General features: G+C 39.6%; 1 protein-coding gene across 2 annotated transcripts in view; it reads right to left on the bottom strand.

Annotated features, from left to right (window-relative positions):
* Positions 1–513: 513 nt before the first annotated feature.
* Positions 514–22,471, bottom strand: part of KCTD16 (potassium channel tetramerization domain containing 16) — a 325,075-nt gene continuing 303,117 nt past the window's right edge. For both annotated transcript variants that reach the window (XM_086413656.1, XM_086413655.1), the window contains exon 3: positions 514–13,304. In XM_086413656.1, the coding sequence (XP_086269782.1) occupies positions 12,850–13,304 (455 nt within the window). In that variant the 3' untranslated portion in view covers positions 514–12,849. The remainder of the gene's footprint in view (positions 13,305–22,471) is intronic.

Genomic DNA, 22,471 nt, shown 5'->3' with positions numbered 1-22,471 from the left:
AGGCAATGCCATAAAGGCTAAACAGGAACAAAAAAGAAAGAAATATATTCAGATTGTTAAATCCAAGCTCCTCTTTGAGATCTGTATTTTAGATAGCAGTAATGAGAATGAATAGGGATTTATTAAGCATCTATTTAATGTACTAGATACTGTGCTAAAATGCTTTGATTGGATTATCTAATTTAATTCTCACAGGAACCTTATGAGGTGTCTATCATTTTTACTCCCTATTTTCAGATGAGGAAACGGTGGTTCAAAGAGGCTTGATAAATAGCATAAGGCCACCCAATTATAAAGAGGCAGTGGCAAGGCCTCAACTTACTGCAGTCTCTTTCTAAGAATTGTAAATAACCAACTTATTAAGTCTCCTTATTTTGTACCCCAAGCCAGCAAGCTGCCACAACAAACCAGAAATAAACTAATTGCAATGGTAATTACCTTCCATCTAAAATTCTTGAGTTAGTGTGAAATAATGTTGAATCATCAGTCTCTCATGTATACTGAAAATAGATATCTCTAACAACTGTTACCAAATGATTTATTATGATTGGTGCTAAATTACAATGTATATGAAATGGAGTCATTTATGCAAACACATAAAAAATAGTTACCTATTTCTGTAATTATATTCACACAAGAATCTGAAATATAGTTTCTGGTCTGCCTTGTAAAATATATCCACAGAATGACTTTTGTAGTTTTCACCACACAATGTTACAATACTGATACTGCACCTGTATCATTTACCATACTGTAAGAACTAAACAGAATATGAAAGCAGTTAATAGCAAATTAAACTTTTTATATCCATCAATGATTCCAAAGAAAATAGTTTGTTTCCATTGGCAGTGAGAATAGATGGTAGTAATTAGCATTGTAGATATTGCATACATAAATATGTATGTATATATTTATATGTTGCTCAGGGCCATTGTTCCATCACAGGCAGTTACCTTTTGGGTGGAGCAACGATTGCCAAAATGATGTGCAATTCCATTGGGACAATTAGTAGTGCTATCTTTTACCATGTTTCTCTTGCAAAACAAATAGGTAAGAAAGAAATACAGCAGGCTGAAATCTAGTGTTACATACCAAGGTAGAAACAGTTACTGAGTTATTAATCACAGTAGTTTATGTATATTTGCTATTCACAGACCGCAGACATTTTGCTGGATAACCGAGCTGCTGGGAATTGACGACATGAAAACATGCATTCATGTGAGTCCATAATTAATGATGTTTATACTGTAATAAGCACATTCATTTTAACACCATTCAGTAAACAGATTCCTTTAAAGTCTGAGCTAAATCTGCTACCACAATTACACACAAAAATAACCTGTAAACAATTTGACATTATACTTATGTACAAGTGAACTGCATTGGAAAGGAGAAGAGGTAATTTCAGTGGGTGTCACTTGGTATACATCAATGTGCAACAAACTAACCCAACTCATCAAGCACTTGAATGAGGTCAGGAAAAAGTAACATGAGCAAGGCCCCAGTAGATGACCACTCAGGGTTAGTTCCAGCAAAATTCAGACTCCTCTATCTATGGTGACATTGTCTTACAAGCACCCAAGATGGATGTCAGAGGAGCTTAATAATCCCTGGCAAACTGTACTCGGAGATACCCAGCTATCCTAATCAACAGTCTTTATAAATGTTGAGAGTGGTCCTGATACTATTGAAACATGTCGATTTAATTTGGACAAATGATATGTTTGTTAGGTTCTATCCAGTGCTCTGTTAGTCCTGAAAGACAGGGGGAACAGGAAGTCAACTGAGATCATTAGTTCAATTCCTTCAGTCAACACAAAGATTCTTGATTTTACAGACTAAGTTCCTGTCAGAGAAAGAAGCAAGATGCCATTGTTTATCTAAGTGGTGACCCACTTACAACATATCCCATTAACAGCTTTCAACAGGACTCTGAAATGGGGCTCCCCTAAGTTTCTGTTTCTGGGTTTTAAGTAGGATACCACTCCAGTAATTAGCGAATCCATTTTCTTACATCAGAAACAGGGTAATGAGGGGTTTTTGGCACCCCCACTTTTCCACCCCTCATGTTTTACAGAATAAAAAAAAATTAATCTATCCTTTTCTAAACTAAGCAGAATATTCTAAGCAAAATTCTCTTGATTCAACAATCTCCTTTAGAATAAAAATGAATGAAAGGAAAATGATAGGAGAACTTGGAGCCAAGGTTGATGTTAAACCTCCTCCTCTGCTCTAAAATTTGGAGGGGGAAACAACCATTAATTCTTCAAGTGTCCTTAAACCTAATTAAGACATGTAATTGCTACAAGATTGATTTTCTTTCTGGTGCTTTTAAGACCACATCTTCAGGGATCCTCTGGGGGAAAAATAAATGAATGACCATACTCGATAGCTTTGCAAATGTTTCTGACTGTATGAGCAAGCCTGACAGGTCCCTGGGAGGAGGATTCTGTACTTGGACCATCAGCTGAGCCCTGGGCTGGGAGCCAGGCTGAGTTTCTAAAGGTATGGTCTTGTGTGCATACAAACTGATCCCAAGGAGCACCAGGGAAGCTCTTTTGCATAGGTCGGCTTAAAACACTTTTCATATTCTCCAAAATATGCAAAGCACATGGCAGTGAATGAAAACGCAACTTACTGTATCCTTAAAAGAGCTCAAATTTCAGTCATTTGGTTGTATGCATGTACCATGCCAAAACAAATAAATAACATTTTATTTCATTTAACTTTATGTTGTTCTTTATTTGAGCAACTATTTTGGTATCTGTATAATCAGGCTGAAAGGGTTACTTGTAGAAGTCTAGAAAAATGTTTGGTTATTATTACAATGTGCCCTTGAGCTTTAGTATATATTTACAATATGCATATTATAAATTATTTACTATAGTTTTTAAAAAAATTAAACAGATAATTAACTTTACCTATAAATATATAATGCCACAGAGGCCCTCCATGAATGATGAAAGAAAAATCAATAAGATAGTAAATTAACCAATAGATAGGTAGGTGAAGAACCATTGGCATGATAACCATTGGATTTGTTCCATCATAGACCCACATTTTATTATTTGTTTCTTCCTAAACATCATCATGTTCATTTGGTGGGTTGTATGTGTGCTATTGTTTAATGAACAAGTCTGAAAACACATAGGTTAAAATTCCAAAAATGGTTCAAATAAGAAAGCCAGTTTTTCCAAGTTTGACTTTTCCATAAGTATACTTTTGTTTGGTTTTGCATCCATAAATGTTAAACCTAGGTATTCTAATCATATTTTCTATACCATAGATATATACATATACTCATAGTGGAAAAGAATTTTGAAAATTAGAAGTATTTTAGACTCTCTAGGAAATCAAAAATAAATTATCAGTCTTTCAAACTCAAAATTCCAAACAGTTTCAAACTAAGATTTGTTTATGTGTATATATAAATGTATAGATATATATATATATACATTTAGATAGATGTACACACATATATACATATATACACAAAATTTATACATAAACACACATACGCAACATACAAGTACACACACACTCCTCAACACACGTACACAGTCATATATTTCAGTGCAGTTTCTTTTCTCTAGCTGCCTCTTTTTTCCAACTCAGAACAATAATGATAAGATGCTAGGGGCAGTCAAATCATATTTGGATTTCTGACCTGCCATGAATAAAAACTGAGACTGTTTAAAAAGCCCAAAGGTAAAAATGGCATACACATGCATGTACACACACGCACTCATATGCAGACAGTCATTTTATCTCTCCTGAAACTTGCTCTGATCTCCTGAAAACAGCACAGCCAGCAGCGTGGGTGCCAACCTCCTGACGTGGAAGCTATCTGACTCCTGTGGGTGGGATGGGGCTCAGTACTCACTAGATACTTGTTCTAAAACAAAGCCCTTGATAGCATTTTTACCATCAGGTACAGTCCGTGGTACCCCTCTCCCCAGACTTGCTTCTCCTTGATCTCCTAGGGACTTGCATGTCTAGTGAAACTTAAAACACAAAATAGCTGACAACTTGCAGAAAGAATGTCAGGCTAGAATCATCCTGGCTACCTTTTGCTTAGACCAGAAGAAGCTACACAAAGGTGAAACCCAGAACAGAGAAGAGTTCATATCAGAGGTGGTTGCGAGCCTTCAGAGTCTAATAAACCTAGATGAGAATCTGTCTCCGCATTGTCAAGCTATGCGCCACTCTATCTTTCCAAGTCTCAATGACCTCACCTGTAAAAAGAGGACAGTAACAACATCTGCCTCTTTAAGTTATTCTAGGATTAAAGAAGATAAGGCATAGAGAATACCTAGTACAGTTTCTGGTGCATACTAACAAATTTATAGTCTACATTATTCATAACTTAATATTTTAACCATAAATCTCAAATGTTGATCAGAGCTACATACAGAAATAATGTTAGCCCAGGATTTGAACTTGATCTGAATTCAAGTTCTGTATCCCAAGTCCACTCCTTAGTAGATTACAATGCTCCTTGTGGTGACCAGAACATGGTATGCATTAAACAAATACAAGTGAGTGAATGCACAAATAAATGAATGTCTGACTTCAGTCCTCTGGTCTTCGGTTTCCCTTGCATAAAATGGAGGTAGAATGACTGGACCTTTATTCAATCACTGGGATGTGAGTTTGATAAATTAAAAGAAAAATGTCAAATGACTTAAGATACAAACCTGTTTTGTGCTCTCACATAGTCAGTAAATACAAATGGAAAAATAAGATTCAGTAGCCAGGACCTGTGCTTAGACTTGTCGTTTCTCTGAAAACAAGAGCATGGGGGCCATCTGTGTGAGTCTGATGATCATATTTTCTAAGATATAAATATCATCTTTAGTGAAGATATTCAACCCAAAGTACACAGTGAGCAGTTAAAAGATGATAAAACTGTTGGCCTGTTCTAAGCACTCTTGCCCTGACTTTTGTTTCATTTCTGAGACCACCTTACTGTATATTGTTGATCAGCTTGGAAAACATTCTTAATAGGGTCACATGAACTGAATATGCTCCCAAAGTGCTTCACAACAAACACATTTACCTGTTCTAAGGTTGATAACTTCACTGAAGTATCATTTTTCTGAGGCAGAGAAAGACTTAAATAGAAGACAGATTTAGACCCTAGACTTGTCTCATCACTACTGGAACCCTGGAAAAAAAAATGACATATTTCTATTCAAATCTCAGTATTCACTTCTGTATAAAAGGATAATAAATAGAGCCTATACAGATTACAAGTGGTACAAATTATTATTGTTCATTTTATCTTATTTCTTGATCCAGAAGTCTTTCTCTACATGGTTTAAAATGGCTTGGAAAATTGGAGCCAACCCGTACTCAGGGTTTCTCAGCCTCAGCACTACTGACATATTGACATTGCTGCTGCTGCTGCTGCTGCTAAGTCGTTTCAGTCATGTCCAACTCTGTGCAACCCCATAGACAGCAGCCCACCAGGCTCCCCTGTCCCTGGGATTCTCCAGGCAAGAACACTGGAGTGGGTTGCCATTTCCGTCTCCAATGCATGAAGGTGAAAAGTGAAAGTGAAGTCACTCAGTCCTGTCCGACTCTGAGCGACCCCATGGACTGCAGCCTAGGGGCTCCTCCATCCATGGGATTTTGCAGGCAAGAGTACTGGAGTGGGGTGCCATCACCTTCTCTGGACATATTGACATTAGGGTTAGATAATTCTTTGTTGTGGGGGTTGTTCTGTACATTGTGGGATGTTTAGCAGCATCCCTGGTTTTTACTCATTGGGTGCTAGTAGCACCTCTCAAGCGAGGACAATCAAAAACGTCCTCAGGCACTACCCAAAGTCCCCTAGAGAGCAAAATCACCCCTGGGTGAGAGTCACTGCCTTAAATGCACATAGCCCACACAAATCAGAAGCTTTCCTTAAAATGTTCCTGTCTCTCAAGCACAAATTAAACCACTGACCACTGGCTGCAGTTGAGAAAAACTACTAGTGATCAATGTGACTTCCATGCATATTTCAGCTTTCAAGGCTTTTTCTTTCCTCCCTGGTGGCTCAGATGATAAAGAATCCACCTGCCATGCAGGAGATGTGGGTTTGATCCCTGGGTTGGGAAGATCCCCTGGAGAAGGAAATGGCAACCCACTCCAGTGTTCTTGCCTAGAGAATTCCAATGACAGAAGAACCTGGTGTGCTGCAGTCTGTGGGATCGCAAAGTGTTGAACATGACTGAGCAATTAATACTTAAGTTGAGTATGATGCCTCTAGTGACTATATAAATGAAAACCAGTTTTGATTTTCATCCAGAAATCTGTAATGTTTGAATTTTGTATCAGGAGACCAGCTTTACTCAACCTTCTCAAGTACTCATACCCACAGTAAACACAAACAACTGGGCTGAATTAAAAGCTGTTAAACTTTGTGACCAGAGACTTGAATAGCATTGAATATTCCTGCACTTGAATAGCGTTACCGTGGTCACTAGTCACCAACCCAACACTGACGTAAAAGTTGTACGCGTGTATACCTACACACACACACACACGCACACACACACACACACACACACACACTGACACAATTATAAAGCCGTTCTCCTCCACTACTTAGTTATGCATCAATCCTCTTTCATTTGTGATGGGTGAAGCCAACATCAGCAGTGAGAGTCTGAAGTTATGTTGATTTTTATTGTGCAAACGCAGGTAAATTAGCTAAAGGTCAATTCTAAGAATAAACTGACAAGATGGAAGAGGTCGCTGGAGAAAGGAGACTTACTAAATCCTCCACTTGGCAGTTAAGTGCTTTTAAAAGGCTGATTAACAGGAAAATCACCTCCTCCTTCCTCCAGGACAAACCCCTTGATAGTCATTGGACTGGGACACATTTTTCTTAAGCCTTTTAAAAGTAAATTCCCTAAATAAAGCAAAGAAGATAGTCTAGGAACTAAAAATTCTTTACTCAATAAACAATACAACTTTTTCACAAACAAGAAGAACATTGTTTAAAGTTTAGGAAGCTGAGGAATAAAGAGATCCATTGGGAAATAAAGGAGGGAAAGAAAACTAAATCCAATTTAAGATTTAAAAAAAAAATCTTGGCCAAAATAATTCATGGTTCAAGTGTATTAGGTTCACTGACCATTCTTCACTTTTCTTTGATAGTAGTTTTTACTTAAATATTAATTAATGATTATGACAAGCATGAATTTAAGTCATTTATTCTCTATTTATTGTAGTGGGGCGGGGGGGAATTTGGTACCTCTCCAGTTACTCTGTTATATGGATAGGATCAACTGGATCCCTGAAAACCTCCAAATTTGTTTTTTTTCTTCTGAATAATTATAGTACAGCCATCTCTCCTAGTCGGAGTTGACTGAAAAATTTGAGAACTTCGTATCATTACAAATGAAATTTTTCAATCCACTCCTTATTTCTTTTTTAAAATGTGTTCTTCTTTATGGATTTTGCTTTACATTTTTGGTTAATGTTGAGGTTCAGGGTCATCAGCTCTCTGAGGGTTTCTTAATATTGCTAGAATCAAATTGGACAAAGTAAGCAGTACAATGACTCAGGATTTTCTTCATGATATACGGCTAAATTCACTCAGCATTCCATACTCATTTTGGTGGTTTGTATGTGCAGTTATTGGAACCCCTTTTGGGACCACACACTCCATTAAATTATGGATCACTCTGAGGTTCCTCTGATGCAAACTATAAATGGGCCTAGAGATGAACAACTCTCTTTGGAAAAGGGCATTATCTTTTTTCCTTATCGGGTATCATTAGGACACATCTCAGTCAGAGATATGCTCCCATCTACCCAGTCACACCACTACAGTGATGCAGGTTTTCAGTTTGGGGTCAAAAAGGTACAAACATCAAACATACACAAAATGGAGAGGAGGTCATGAGTGACAAACAGATGAAAGGGCAAACCAGCTATGGAAATCTGCCCGGCCCTAGTCCTAGGACGTTCTTCTTTGGGTTCGTTTTGTTTTGTGTTTTTTTTTTCCCCTCAAGATAATGAATTATGCATGCTCTGACTCATCTGTTGTGAAAAGTGAGAGGGAATGCCACTAGGAAGTAAGAGTAATGGTGACCTCTGCATAGTCCCTAAACACCAGGGTTTCTCAAAGGAAGGTCCACAGACCATCCCATAGAAACCATTAAGGATGAAAACCCCCAAATGCAGGTTCCTTGGCCCCTTTGACGTTTCTGGATTAGACTTTCCGGGATTAGGGTCAGGGATCTGCATTTTTACAAGCGCTACAAATGACTTTCCGCATGCTGAGTACTGAAAACACCGCCAACACTTCTGCAATGGAGGTCACTGAGGGATGAATCTCCATTCCAGTGTATATGGCAAGATGAGAAAAACATTTCAAAGTAGCTTTGTGCTTGCATCACAAAGCTGTGATTATTAAAGCTTAACACTCTTTTTCTTTCAGCAGGGGTGGAGAGCAATAACCATTTCATCTAAAATCAGAATGATGAAGGCAATATAAATCAAACCCATTTCAGCAGGTTTCATTTGGTCTAATTTCTCTGCAGATATTAATCATTGTACAGTCCTGTACAAATGACATCTAACTCCATTTTAACTCAGAATACGGAATGCTCACTCTAATGCTGTGTCTTGTGTATTATTTTGACAATATAAAAGAAAATAAATAAATTGGGTCATCAAGATTGCAAGATGCCAACAATACCAAGACATTAAGAGAGAAACGACCCATGCTGACCCTATAACCCAGCATGCAAGTTGGCAAAAACATTTATCTGTCATGGTCATGGGGGAAAATAACTCTCATCATTTTTCCTCCGAAAATTGCTATGTCACGTGTAGGTTGACAAAGGATTCTTCCTAAAAGTATGTAGAGTCTTAACTCTAGGAAAGATAATCCAGATGACTAAGACTAATCAAGTCCTGCTGCATGATAGAAAGTGCCAGAAAATACCAGCGTTTAAGTGCTCTGGGTTAAACCACTATGATAAATACAAAGTTGAAAAGTTGAAATTGTAACAGAGAAAAATATATGAGAATCAAAGTTTGTCTCCCATTTTGGGAGTTGGTGTCAAGTAGTTTTATAAAACACCATGTATGCCTTTTCTCTGTCTCACTTTAGCCTGTTTTGCTAGGTACCAACAAAGCAATAAGCAGAGAGGAATCTAACCCTAAGAAGCAAAGTTAATCCCGAAGCTCAAGCAATGGCAACTAAGAGGACCCAGAGTGAACAGTACACATTTGTGCTGTGGATAAAGGTGTCTGTGAATCAAGCAAGCAAGGTGACCATGAATCAAGCAAGACCAATGAAAAAACATGAAAAATTCCTTGTTGGCTCCCCTTTTATACATGTGCCCCTGCCTCACATGAATCAGCTGGGAGTAGACATATTACAGCTATGGAGGAATAAAGAACAAAGGGAACACTAACGATTTGTGCATTGTTCCCCTTTTATTGTAATTCACCATGCATGCATTTCCAGGAAGATAACTGTGCCTACAAGCACAAAGGATAACATCACTGCATATTTTGGAAGCCACTTTGTTGTTTTACGGCCACATCTCAATGCAATTTTTTTCTTAGCAGAGCGAGAGAGAGCTCACTACCACCATGATCCAACAGTTTTATTTTCCTGTCCTCCCCCTTTCATGCTGAACACAGATCACTCCCTTTTTGATAGTGGGTCAGAGGACTTTATAAATATAGTTCTGACTTCAGAAGACCCACATACCATAGAGAATGACCTCCACAGACTCACTGGATTTTAACATGGCAGAATTTTCCAAGGTCTCTGTGCATATGATTCCTCATTCATTTGACCCATTTGGTGCTTCTAGTCTCTTCAAATCAGCCTTTGTCCTCACCAGTATTCGAGAAGCAAACCCTACATATTGTTCTGTCCAGAAATGAATTAAAATTTCTTGAAACTATTTTAAGTTTGAGGAAATGAATATGATACATGGTGCAGGGCCACAATAGCATTTAGTCTTCTAGTTCACTTACCCAGAATTTATTTCCAGTGTTGCAGGCCACATAGCCCTCACTTCAATTCCACTTAAAATAAGACTGAAGATGTGCATGGACCTGGTCCTCTGCAGAGACTTTTACTGACCAGGTTTACAAATCTGCCTGCAATGCAGGAGACCCGGGTTCAATCCCTGGGTTGGGAAGATCCCCAGGAGAAAGGAATGGTCACTGACTCCAGTATTCTTGCCTGGAAAATTCCGTGGACAAAGGAGCCTGGAAGGCTACAGTCCATGGGGTCACAAAGAGTTAGATATGACTAAATGACTAACTTTCACTGTTATTTCCATACCAACAACCACACAAATGAACACTCTGTTGCTGTTTCAGCTATATGAACCATTTGGTTTGAGCTGACCCAGATTTAAAATATTATTATTACTTTAAACAGACTTGCCACCACTGTTTATTTTTTCCCCCCGCCCTGGGGGTATAAAGACAGCCTAAACAGAAAAAAAAAGACAGGTCAAAGAAAAGAGAAATGCCATGAACATTTTCTTTACAATGTTTCATTTCCTATTTAAAGTCGTTTGTACTAGGATTAATGAGTGGACGGCCATCTTACTAGTTCTCCAATTCTTACTAGTGTGTTTTCTATCTTGCAGCCATTACAATCAAGTCTGAAATTTAAGAAAGTTGGGACTCTGGCCATTTTATTTAGACCCCCAACTCTTTGACAGAACTTCCAGTAGGACCATAAGAATCATTTGGGCAAAGTGAGTTTGGGGATATTTTCACCAAATTCAACTTCTTGACCCATTAAGTTCTATGATCCTTTGCAGAATCTTCTATTGCCAATACGACCAATATGAAATGGTATAAAGAAACATTGAAAACAGTAAAGACATACTGGTAGGCTGTACAAAGCTATGTTGTAGTTAAGATCAAATGTCTGCTGATATACTAATGTATGAAAAAACAGCACTTAAATTCATAAATATAATTGTCTTACAACATAACTCCCAAAATGATCTTTCTTTTTTCACTTTAGCAAAATTGTTAAGTCCATTTGAACCATCAGGACAAGAAAACATTGGCTGAGTCTATTGCCCAGGTATGAAGATAAGAATTAACAAAAATTCAGAAAGCTAGCCATATGTTAATGGGGACTAATAACAAGTATCAAGACATACCTCTTACATAATAATGTGCATCAATGAAAGATTTCAAAAAGAAGCAATGGGTCACTATGTCTCCCTCCCATAGACATCATCCAGTTGCCTTTATTACCTGTGGTACATAATACACATACCCACACACACAAAATTAAAAAAAAGAAATTAGTTCTTGGCACACAATTAAGGATGGAAAAAAAATATTTTTTCAGTTCCTACTGAAATGCTTGAGGAATGCTGAAAGTCAAATCTTGCCCTTTAATCTTCATTTACCACAAATCAATGAAAAAACTATGAATACATTAATAGAATACAGAGTCACATGGATGGATGGCTATTAACGGTTTCTTTTTGGCTGTGTCCATACAGGTTAAGGATGTAAACAAGAAAGACCGTTTAGAAAGCCCAACTCTTAATTTCGGAGCTTCAATTATCTAGTTGGGTTGTTCAAAGACATCAGAGAAGTGAGAGCCAAATTCTAGTATGGACACAGCCAAATCCCAGATGCCAAAGGCAAACAAAACTGGCTACAGGAAGTAACAGTGAAGCACTGTAGTTTTAAAAAGTTATGAGAAATGATTAGGGCATGCGTGAAATACAATTTCCCCTGAAAACAAAAGGCTGGACCCTTATTCAAGTACTGTGTGTTGTTCTTACTGCCACAACTACACAGGGTGCAGAGGACTTAACGTGGAGCACGTGGAAAGGTCACACCGTTAAAACACGAGCAGAAACATCGAGAGGAGGAAGGTAATTCAGCTCAGGGTAGAGAAGGCTGAATTGGGGTCATTTTGCAGTCATTTTTGTGGATACGGATGTTTGGGTTTTTTAAAATACAAAGAATGTGTGACTAGCTCTTCTCACCTTCTCCTAGTGCTGAGAAAGAGCAGTGCAGTAAAAGGGAGCCTGAGGGTGTTCATTTCCAAATAAGGAAGACAATTTGCTGATGATGGGGGTTATTAGATGTAAGGAAATGTTGCCAAGAGAGGCTCAGAAATCTTCCCAGAAGGGTTTTAAGAAAAGAGCAGAGGCTCCTGTGGCTGAAGGACGCTAAGAGGGCGCTGGCGGGGGCAGGAGCAACCCCTCAGGACGCCCGGGCCCTGGGCTCACGTGCTCTGTGTGTGTATACATACTAGGTTGTGCTTCTGTTGCACAAATACTCATGCATACGGAGTCAATATAAACTGGCACATAATCAATTTGAGTGAAAAGTCATAAAAATCTGCCACTTTCCCCCCATTACCCCATAAACAAAAGGAAAAAGGAAAATTTAAAAATCCAAACCTATAGCACTGGGCTAGATCGCTACCATAATTCTCATTCAAAGGAGGGAGGTAGAAGAGGAGAGGAAAAACCCAGTTTGGGATAAATGATTCCCAAGGCCTCTCAGCTATTCTTATGTAGCTGGCTCTCATTTATAGATAAGATACTCAGCACACGGGACCAAGTTAACAAACAAACAAAGAACCAAAAAAAAAAAAAGAGAAAGAGAGAGAATTTCTTATACTTCCACATCTGGAAAGAAATCTACCCTGTGGATTGACATGTTAAGGTGAACTAGGTAATCAGGCAGTAGTAGATCAATGGGCTATTGTGTTCTAACAAATGTGTATTGTTAGTTGTTGTTTTCTCTTTTCAAATATGGATTTCTCTCAGGTTGATTTCAAAATGGTGACACGCTCTGTTTCTTCTCCCACCCCCACCCCCTCACCCACCCCTATAGATGATACTTCCGTAAAAGTTCAGATTGCCAAGGGTGTTTTCTCTCTGGGAACCTATCTGGAATTTTGATCTTTAGGAAATCCTGGATACATTTCTCCAGCTCTTCCTCAATTGACAGCTTTTCCTTAACAGCTTTTTTTTTGCTACTCATGTTCGACTCCCTGGAGCCGGAAGTCAGAGTCCGGAGCAGGTCACTTTTCCGTCGCATCTCTGACTGCTGGATCAGCTGGACGGGCCCCTTCTTGATGGGACGGTCCAGAGTCTGGATGTTGGTCTGGCGTGTCACGGGCCCACAGATGACTGTCTCCTGGGGAGAGCTGGCCTCAGACTGGCTGTCGCAGCTGGAGGTGGAGAGGTCGTTGCAGGAGGTGCCACTCTCTCCTTCTTTGTCACCCTTGCCGTTCTTGCAGCAGCAATCACAGTGCGAAGATGACCACCTGGAAGGCTCACCTGCAAAGAAGCACAGGACCCAAGGAGTGAATGCCAGGCAGCTCAGCTTGGAGGAGCAGCACTGCATATCAACACACACACAAGCATCCACAACCATGTCTTTAGAAGAAACAGGATGGCACACAGGATGGGTTGCAATAGGAGTACCCAGCAGCCAAGTTCACTGAGGGAAGGAAATTAATAAGGGTGAGCTGCATAAGAGGAAATACATTCTAATGCATCAGTCCATGGAGTCGATAATTACTCAGCTACACAGTGTCATCACTAACTTTGTTACCTTGGCAGACCATTTAATTCTCAAAGCTTCAGTTTCCTCATCTGTGAGAGGAAGATAATAATTTGCCTACTCTCAAGAGTTGAGGGTGGAATTAGATAAGGCAAGTGGAATTCTCCAGGAGATAGTGAAGGACAGGAAAGCCTGGCATGCAGCAGTTCACGGGGTTGCAAACAGCTGGACGTGATTGAGTGACTGAACAACAAACAACAAAAATGAAATTCTTAATGCAATGTGTGGCACACAATAAGCACTCAGTAAATGCTAAGTGACTTTACTGTGGCTGATGTTAAGCCCTAATCCTATGCCCCATGTTATTGCAGTCAGGTAAACAGGGAGATTCTAGACGAGTGGAATGGCAGCTACCAGTCAGGGAGGTCTTACTTTGTACAAACCCACATGTAAGTTCTTCGCACCCATTAACATACTAGACCCTCATGACAATTCTAAGACATCAGTATCTCCATCCCCAGTTTCCATGTAAAGAAACTAAAGACTTTAGAATTTTAGAAAGTTGCTGTAGGACTTCCCCAGTGGTCCAGTGGTTAAGTACCTGCCTGCCAATGCAAGGGACACAGGTTCAACCCCTACTCTAAGAAGATTCCACATGTGGTGGGGTAACTAAGCCACGTGTCACAACTACTGAAGCCCATGCCCCCTACAGCCTGTGCTCTGCAACCAGAGGAGCCACTGCAGTGAGAAGCCCACAAGCCATAACTAGAGAGTAGCCCCTGCTCTTGGCAACTAGAAGAAGCCCTTGCACAGCAGCAAGGACCTAGCTGCAGCTCCCCAAAAAGGAATTGCCATAGTTTGTACAAAGCTGTACAATTTGTAAATGGCAGACTGGGATTTGAAAACAGGCCTCCCAAATACTATAACTAATCTGTCCGTAAAATTCATGCTTCTCTTTCAAAACAATTTTCAAAGTATCACTTCTCTCTGAAGTCTTTGTTCACCTTTCCTCAGAAATAGTTGCCAATTTTTCCTCTGAGTTATGATCTTCCCTTGTAAGTGCCTCTATTATTACAGATGTCACATTTTGTTATAGTTCTTTTCTATCTTAGGCATCTCAGCTATTATACCAGGAGCACCCTGAGGTAGACGCAATGAAGAGTTCATTGTTGTCATCCCAGAAAAGGCTCAAGTAAGAGTGTAGAAATTCAACAATTCAATAATTACTAGTATCCTAAGCTATGGTTTTTCCTGTGGTCATGTATGGATGTGAAAGTTGGACTGTGAAGACAGCTGAGCGCCGAAGAATTGATGCTTTTGAACTGTGGTGTTGGAGAAGACTCTTGAGAGTCCCTTGGACTGCAAGGAGATCCAACCAGTCCATTCTAAAGGAGATCAGCCCTGGGTGTTCTTTGGAAGGAATGATGCTAAAGCTGAAACTCCAGTATTTGGCCACCTCATGCAAAGAGTTGACTCATTGGAAAAGACCCTGATGCTGGGAAGGATTGGGGGCAGGAGAAAAAGGGGACGACAGGGGATGAGATGGCTGGATGGCATCACCGACTCCATGGACGTGAGTTTGAGTGAGCTCTGGGAGATGGTGATGGACAGGGAGGCCTGGCGTGCTGCAATTCATGGGGTTGCAAAGAGTTGGACACGACTGAGCGACTGAACTGAACGGAATAATAATTCTGAAATACCTTGATCCAGCCATACCTGAAACTAGGCCTTTCAATGAGGTTTCACTTATATGATCCACTACATTATATTTAAGCCAGTGCGAATTCCTCTCTCCCTGTTTCCCTGAGTCTTGATTCACAGGAGTACATTCAGCTATTTGGAGCAGAGCCATTTTTCAGATACTCAGTTGGTGGTTCCCTAAACTAGGAAATCCAGAGTCACTGCGCAAAGCAATTTCCTGAGTATAAGTCACTGCTCCAAGCCTTCCACTCTCTACATAGCCACAGTCTTCTTGGAGTCATAAACCTAATACTGTTTACTGATCAGATGTTATACACTGGGCACTTCATATAGTTCATTGCACTAAGGCCGTGAAAAAATTAAAGGGAAATCGATCCCCTTTATGATGTTAATATTAAGGGCAAAGATAATGTGGTACATTTATATGTTTTAAAAGGGATCCAGATTCGATTTGCACTATAACGTATTCTCATAAATAATGAGTCACATGATAATAATATCCCACTTTGTTATCACTTCTAATGTGGTCAAAGTAGAGGAACCTTAGGATGGAAACTATTAGGAAGATTATATCCTATCATCTCTTATAATGTCTGCCTTCTACATATCTAAACAATTTAAATATTTATAACAAGTTATACATTTTTCTTCAGAGATAGTAAAAAAGAAAGTCCCTATAAATCACAATGACAAAAGGATCTCTAATATATATTCGTTCTTCTGCACTCCTTTTCAAATGTGACCGAATATTCATTGTATTTATATACCCATTAAATAAAATGCAACAATCCAATTAGCCAGAAGGAATCACCACAGCAGTAATGTCCTAGTTATCACAGGCTATTACAAATAAATATCTTCCACATAACAGAGAAACTGTTCAATATGTGCCAGCTGGTGACTGAAAGTATCAGCAATAGAAAATGGTTTCTGTCTGCCAGCCCAGATTCTGAAAAGGATGCTTTTTTCTCCTTCAGAAGGTAGAATTTGCCTCTGCCGCTCCGAACCTGTCCATCCCTATGCTAATATGATTCCATGGAGAAATGGCTCCAAGGTGTTGGGTCAAGGAAAAGTAATCACCCCATCCCAGGGCTGATCTAGTTGGATCTTTCTTGAGGAAAGTTCAGAAACTGAACAAAGCCTTAAAAGAAGAAAATTGATGTATGACAAAACCAATACAATATTGTAAAGTAATTAACCTCCAATTAAAATATATAATTTTATATTAAAAAAAAAGAAAAGGAATAGGAGAAAGACAGAAAATAGAAGAAAAAGATGTGCTGGAATACACATGCCTATAAATTTAAAACAAGATAACAAAATATTTTGGCCATAAACCCCCCTGAATCAGTAGAAATACAAGCCTGGGGGGACATGCTGGCTGCCCAGTGATTAAGACTTGACCATCCGATGCAGGGGGTGCAGTTTTGATCCCTGGTTGGGGAGCTAAGCTCCCATGTGCCTTGTGGCCAAAAAACTAAAACATAAAACAGAAATACTATTGTAACAAATTCAATAAATATTTTGAAAATGGTCCACATCAACAAAAAACAAAAAAAGAATAGGCCTGTATTTCTCTGTCCAAGAGTTACCTTCCCCTGAAAGTCTTTCTATTCAATGGACTTGGAGGGGAACCTGAGGCTTTTCTGAAAGGCAGTTTAACAACATGAACACCAACATGAGAGTGAGTCCTGTGTGCTCATGTGGAAAACTGCATGCAGCCCTCCACAACCTGTCCAAGCCAAGACCCTGGCACAGATGCATTATTTCTGCCCTGAACTGCTGGGATCATCATGGATTTAAATGTCAGTTGGGATCCACCAGCTTCCAGGCAAAGAGAAGTATTACTTTCCACTAATTCTAGGCACTATCACTATTAAAGGGAAATTAAACAGATTAATTTTAGTGGAGCCCATTACACTTCCACATGTTTCAATATTTTATGAGCACATCTGAATGTCTTACTACTTTGGAAAGGTAATTCATAAGATAGCTTCTGAAGTCTATATATTAGGTGGAAATCAAGGAAGAAGATGGTATTAATACAGTTCAGTTAGAAGTGCAGTCTGAAGGGTCATTATAAAATCTGAAAAATAATCAGATGTGAGAAGAGAACCAATTGTTTCTTTTCTCTTTTGCTTACCCCCTTCCCAAGAATTTAACCACAGCAGACAGAGGATATAAACCAGAACACAGAAAACCCTTTCACCCTTGCCCTTTCACCCTTGCAGTTCCACTGACATAAGCTTACCTGTTCTGGAAAGAGTAAAAGGATCTGTGAAAGGTCAATTCTGTAACTCAAGGTATTCTAGAATCCTCCCCATTATAGTAAATTATGATCTCCTAAATACCTTGGTACTTCAAATTACAACATACTTTTGCTCCCAATTTGCTGAGGTTTCAATACTGGCTGGAATAATTCTCTCCATTTGAGGAGAAAATAGGTTACAATTGATTAGTCAGATATAGGGAGAAAATCATTTCATTCCAGGAAAAGTCTCATTTGTTGATATTAAAACAACAAAATATCTGCAGCCTTTTGGGGGTGTATTAACTAGTTTCTGGTCAAAGAACCTAATAGCTCTTTCTTATCTTTAAATAAACCACTGCTGAATTTGTTGGACATCATTTTTGCTGCCAGGCACATAATAGAGGCTTGATAAATGTTTGATGATTAAATGAATGAGTCAAACACATGTGTTGAATTATAACACGTTGATAACACAGTAGATAGATTGCAGGCTCCAGAGTCAGGCTCTGCAATATGTCAGCTTGGATCAATTACTTTACCTGAGCCTTAGTTTCCTCTTCTGAAAAATAAGGTTGGTAATAGTATCTTCCTCATAAGGATTTTAGGAAAATTAAATGAGATAATTAAGGTAAAAGCATTTCATGGTTTGTGGCATCCAATCCACACTTTGACCAGTGTACACATTCATTCTGCTAGAAGCCAGAAACTGATCCACATAAACAAAACAACATCAGGAGCTTGTTAGATATGATGATTATATTTCTACTAACATGCTATACAACCAATTCTTCAGTCTGGCTGGAGCATCATGTTAGGAAGAACACTAATGCTATAACTGGACTTTTCAGGAAAATGTACACTGAGCATTTCGTAGTGTCTGACTTTGTTTGGGAGTGGAGAGTAACCATTAGCACATACTATGAGACCAGGGGTTAATTTTGCAAAGAAGTTTCCTTTACAGTGCAGTGCTTAGAATTTCACAAATGGATGGAACTTCCAGGATAAAAATTTACTCTAGGACACATCAAATAAATTTAAACCCAGAGCCCAGAGGCGTTTGTAGTTGGGATTAAATGGGAGGGGCAGGAAACTCAATAGCCTCGAGTCCTTAAACACTAAATCTTTCAGCAGTTTACAACTTGGACAAATTGAGGACCAATCAAGAAAATTAAATGAGTGGACTTGGTCCCTCTCCACTATAGCCCTGAGTCCTTACTGACAAGGAAGGAATAAAAGAGGAAAGACTACAGAATCTTTCTCCTCTATGAAAAATTCAAACCGAGCTGAGTGAATCACAACTTAGCAAACTCACAAAGTGCTTATGCATTTTTAAAAGAGGCAGCTCTGCAATCTACCCACACTTCAAGTCCTCCACCTGCTAATGGTTGTGAACACAATGCACATCATTTACAGCAACAGCTGGGAAAACTGCTTCTCCCTGTCTTCTCTGTCAATGATGTAGGAGCCTGCCATTCTGGGAGCTAGGTGGCCAGATTTAATTTATCGAGGCTGCTGAAACACTTTCTCGGTATTCCGGTTGAAAAGTCAATAATGCCCAAACTGATGTTTTTATAATTCTGCTAACCTTGGAAAAGATATTGCACAGTGGAGATTGGGAATAGACAGACTGTGCAAGCACCTGAGAAAAATACATCTTCCATCTTGACAATCCTTATTTCTTGCTTGTGGTTGACCTTTTCTGCACATGGACATTTGGCCTTGGAGGGACCCAGCTGGGGATCCTCATTAGGACGAGGTAAGTCTGGGAAAGAGCAGACAGTGAAACCATCCATGCATCTGTCAGGGCCAATCAGGAAAACAGATGTTCCACCTGTTATCTTAAGAGGGAGAATTTAATATAAGGAAGTGGTTAAACAGATGTTGGAAGTGTCAAAGATAGTGCCTGCAAGAGGCAGCTACCAACCTTAGAACCAAGGAGACAAATAAAAGAGATAGGGTCACTAGAACTGAGATGTTGGCAACAGGCATCCTGTGCGAGGTGAGACCCAGGCATGTGAGGAGGGCACCCTCCCTGCTGCTGATCATGGTATCTGAAGGGGCTCCGGGATTGAAGAAAAATAAAAAAAATGAGAACTAGAACCAACTCCTTCTGGGGGAAATACAAGCTGGATTGATTCTGATGAGCAGAAAACAGGCAAGGAGTCCTTCTTCTCCTGCTGTTTTACAGTCTTCCTCTACATCCCCTAAGGACAGAACCTAACAGGAAGCCAGCTGAGCCCGTGAAAAGAGTGGTTAGCTGAATCACAACCTCAGCCCAGCAGAGAGGGGTGGTTTTGAAGCCCAGAGACAACAGCTAAATAACAGCACACAGAGCCCTCCAGGGATTCAACAGAAAAGACAGACACAGCTCTCGACCTGCTGGACCATGAATGCAGATGAAGGAGTTAGGGAATGGAAGTGAAGAACCATCATTGCCATTCAGCCACCCAGCTGCCCTTGTTATGCACTACTAAGGGTTTTGCATGTGCTCATCCATCACAACTTCTTTTCCTGATATTCACCTGTTAAGCTCTTTTTTGACCATCCCTTTCTCAGAGTACCTTACCTATCCATCCTCCAGCCCAATTTAAGCCAGTGCCAACTTCCAGCCTATTTCTTTCATCTCCACCACGATGTATAACTATGGATGTGTTTTTAGGTTGGATTAATGTCAATTTTCCTGTGTTTTAAAGCCTGACTCTGTCCCCTTCTGAATTCTAATGCACACTCCAGGGCACACACACACTGGGCTTTCAGGGCAGTAGATGCTCAGAAAATACCTGAATGAAAATGAACAGGAGAGGAAATGGATGATGTTGGTTTAGAGTATTTGTGAGAGGCAGTAAACTTTCCACCACACACACATAAAAACATAGAAAAATATGACATGCAAGATGGAAAAATTTAGTCATTTCATTAGACATTTATACACATGTAACAAAAGCATAAAATGGGCTGATCAACAGAGATTAATGGCAAAATCCATCCAGAACATATATTTTCTAATTGATCATCACTCATACTCATTTATTAATACCCAAAAAAATCCCTAAAGGCATTAAACAACTTCAGTAAAAACTTTCTTAACTGCTCGACTATGGTCTCTAGTCACATAATTTTCCACTTTGGTGATGCCGAAACACCCGCCTAGCTCAGGTTTTTCACCTGTGAGATTTCTCTCTGAATAAAGCAATGCAGTGATGTGTATAAGCTTTAGTCCTGAACTTTAACTTTCTGGCTGACTGCCTTGCTCTTTCAAGTGTTCCTTGATGACACACTTATTTCACATTTTTCCAGGTTCTTGTTTTCTTTCCTTTTATTGTATTTCTTCCTCTTAGTCTCAGCATTTTTCAGCTAAGACTCTACTGAAAGACTCTACTGTCCCCAAAGTCCTTATTTGCCCATTTCCTACAGAGTTCGGTGGCCCATCTGATCTCTTTTCCCACTGTGTCCTCTTCATCCTGGCTACTTGCTTTTATATTTTTCTTCACCAGTTTTCATAAACTTGAACATTTCCCCTGAATGATAAGTTTCACTACAAATCCTCTCAATCAGTATCTCAGAGTATTTTATCTCTTAGAATGAAACATACATGAAATTATTACAGGATTTGTATGCTCCCCCTTTCTAGTAAAAACATCCATCATTTCCTTTGGGGAACTTCCCTTCTCTATTCCATCCTGAAGGAACTGTCAACCATGCTGCCATGTCTAGCCACAAGGGGAGGACAAATGGACTATCTGTGAAACAGCCATCTCCCGACTGTAGTGGGTGATTCAGGCATGGTCATGTGAGGCAAGCTGAGTGAATCAGAGTCCACACTGGGACTGTTCTGCGGGAACTTACAAGTACTATCCCTTATGATTAGGGATGTGCCAAAGTAGGAAGATGTGAGTTCACTGGCCATTTTCCTTACCAGCTGGAGGGGAGTTCATGCATGAAGAAGCCAAGCAGACAGGCAAAGCAAAGAAACGGTCAAGGGACAGAGCCCAACATCTAGCAGTATCACACACTGGCCTCATTCCTATAATTTTATAAGCCAAGAAATTCTCTTTTGGCTTAATCTAGTAGAGTTAACTTTGCATTATTACTTAACAATAAGAATCTTGAACACTTGATCAAACTCATGTAATCACACTCAATATCTGTCTAGTTTACTTTTGTCATCCTCTGAGTCTGTCTATTCAAGACTATGGTTTTTCCAGTAGTCATGTATTGATGTGAGAGTTGGACTATAAAGAAAGCTGAGAGCCAAAGAATTGATGCTTTTGAACTGTGGTGTTGGAGAAGACTCTTGAGAGTCCCTTGGGCTGCAAGGAGATCCAACCAGTCCATCCTAAAGGATATCAGTCCTGAACATTCATTGGAAGGACTGATGCTGAAGCTGAAACTCCAATACTTTGGCCACCTGATGTGAAAAACTGACTCATTGGAAAAGTCCCTGATGCTGGGAAAGATTGAAGGTGGGAGGAGAAGGGGACGACAGAGGATGAGATGGTTGGATGTCATCACTGACGCAATGGACACGAGTTTGTGTAGGCTCCAAGAGTTGGTGATGGACAGGGAAGCCTGGTGTGCTGTAGTCCATGGGGTCACAGAGTCAGACATGACCAAGCGATTGAACTGACTGAGCACTTGTACCATTCTAGCACTAATATTACTCTACGGTGCAACTACAACTACTTTCTAAGCTACTTTGTAAGTTACCTGTTTCTTCTCTAGACTCACAGCCCTTTTGCTACACTAGTCCCAACAAATTTGACTAACACTGTCAAGAAACATACTAAGACAATGCTGCCTCCTGTTGTACATAATTATTCCCAAAGTGAATGACAATATCTGTCCCTCCAAAACCAGAAACTTAACATAATAATAGATATCATTTACTGAGGACCCCCATGAGCCTAGTATTGTGCTTAGCACTTCACATAATCTAATCTTCACAATAGCTCTACTAGGTGGATGTGATTCTCTTTTCTTTTTATGGAA

Source organism: Bos grunniens, chromosome 7 (assembly GCF_055505025.1).
Source record: "Bos grunniens cultivar Pamir isolate PY7600 chromosome 7, Bosgru_T2T1.0, whole genome shotgun sequence".
In the NCBI taxonomy this organism is placed as follows: Eukaryota; Metazoa; Chordata; class Mammalia; order Artiodactyla; family Bovidae; genus Bos; species Bos grunniens.
Note: the sequence above shows the minus strand (reverse complement) of the source record. Positions and strands in the feature narration are given on the sequence as shown.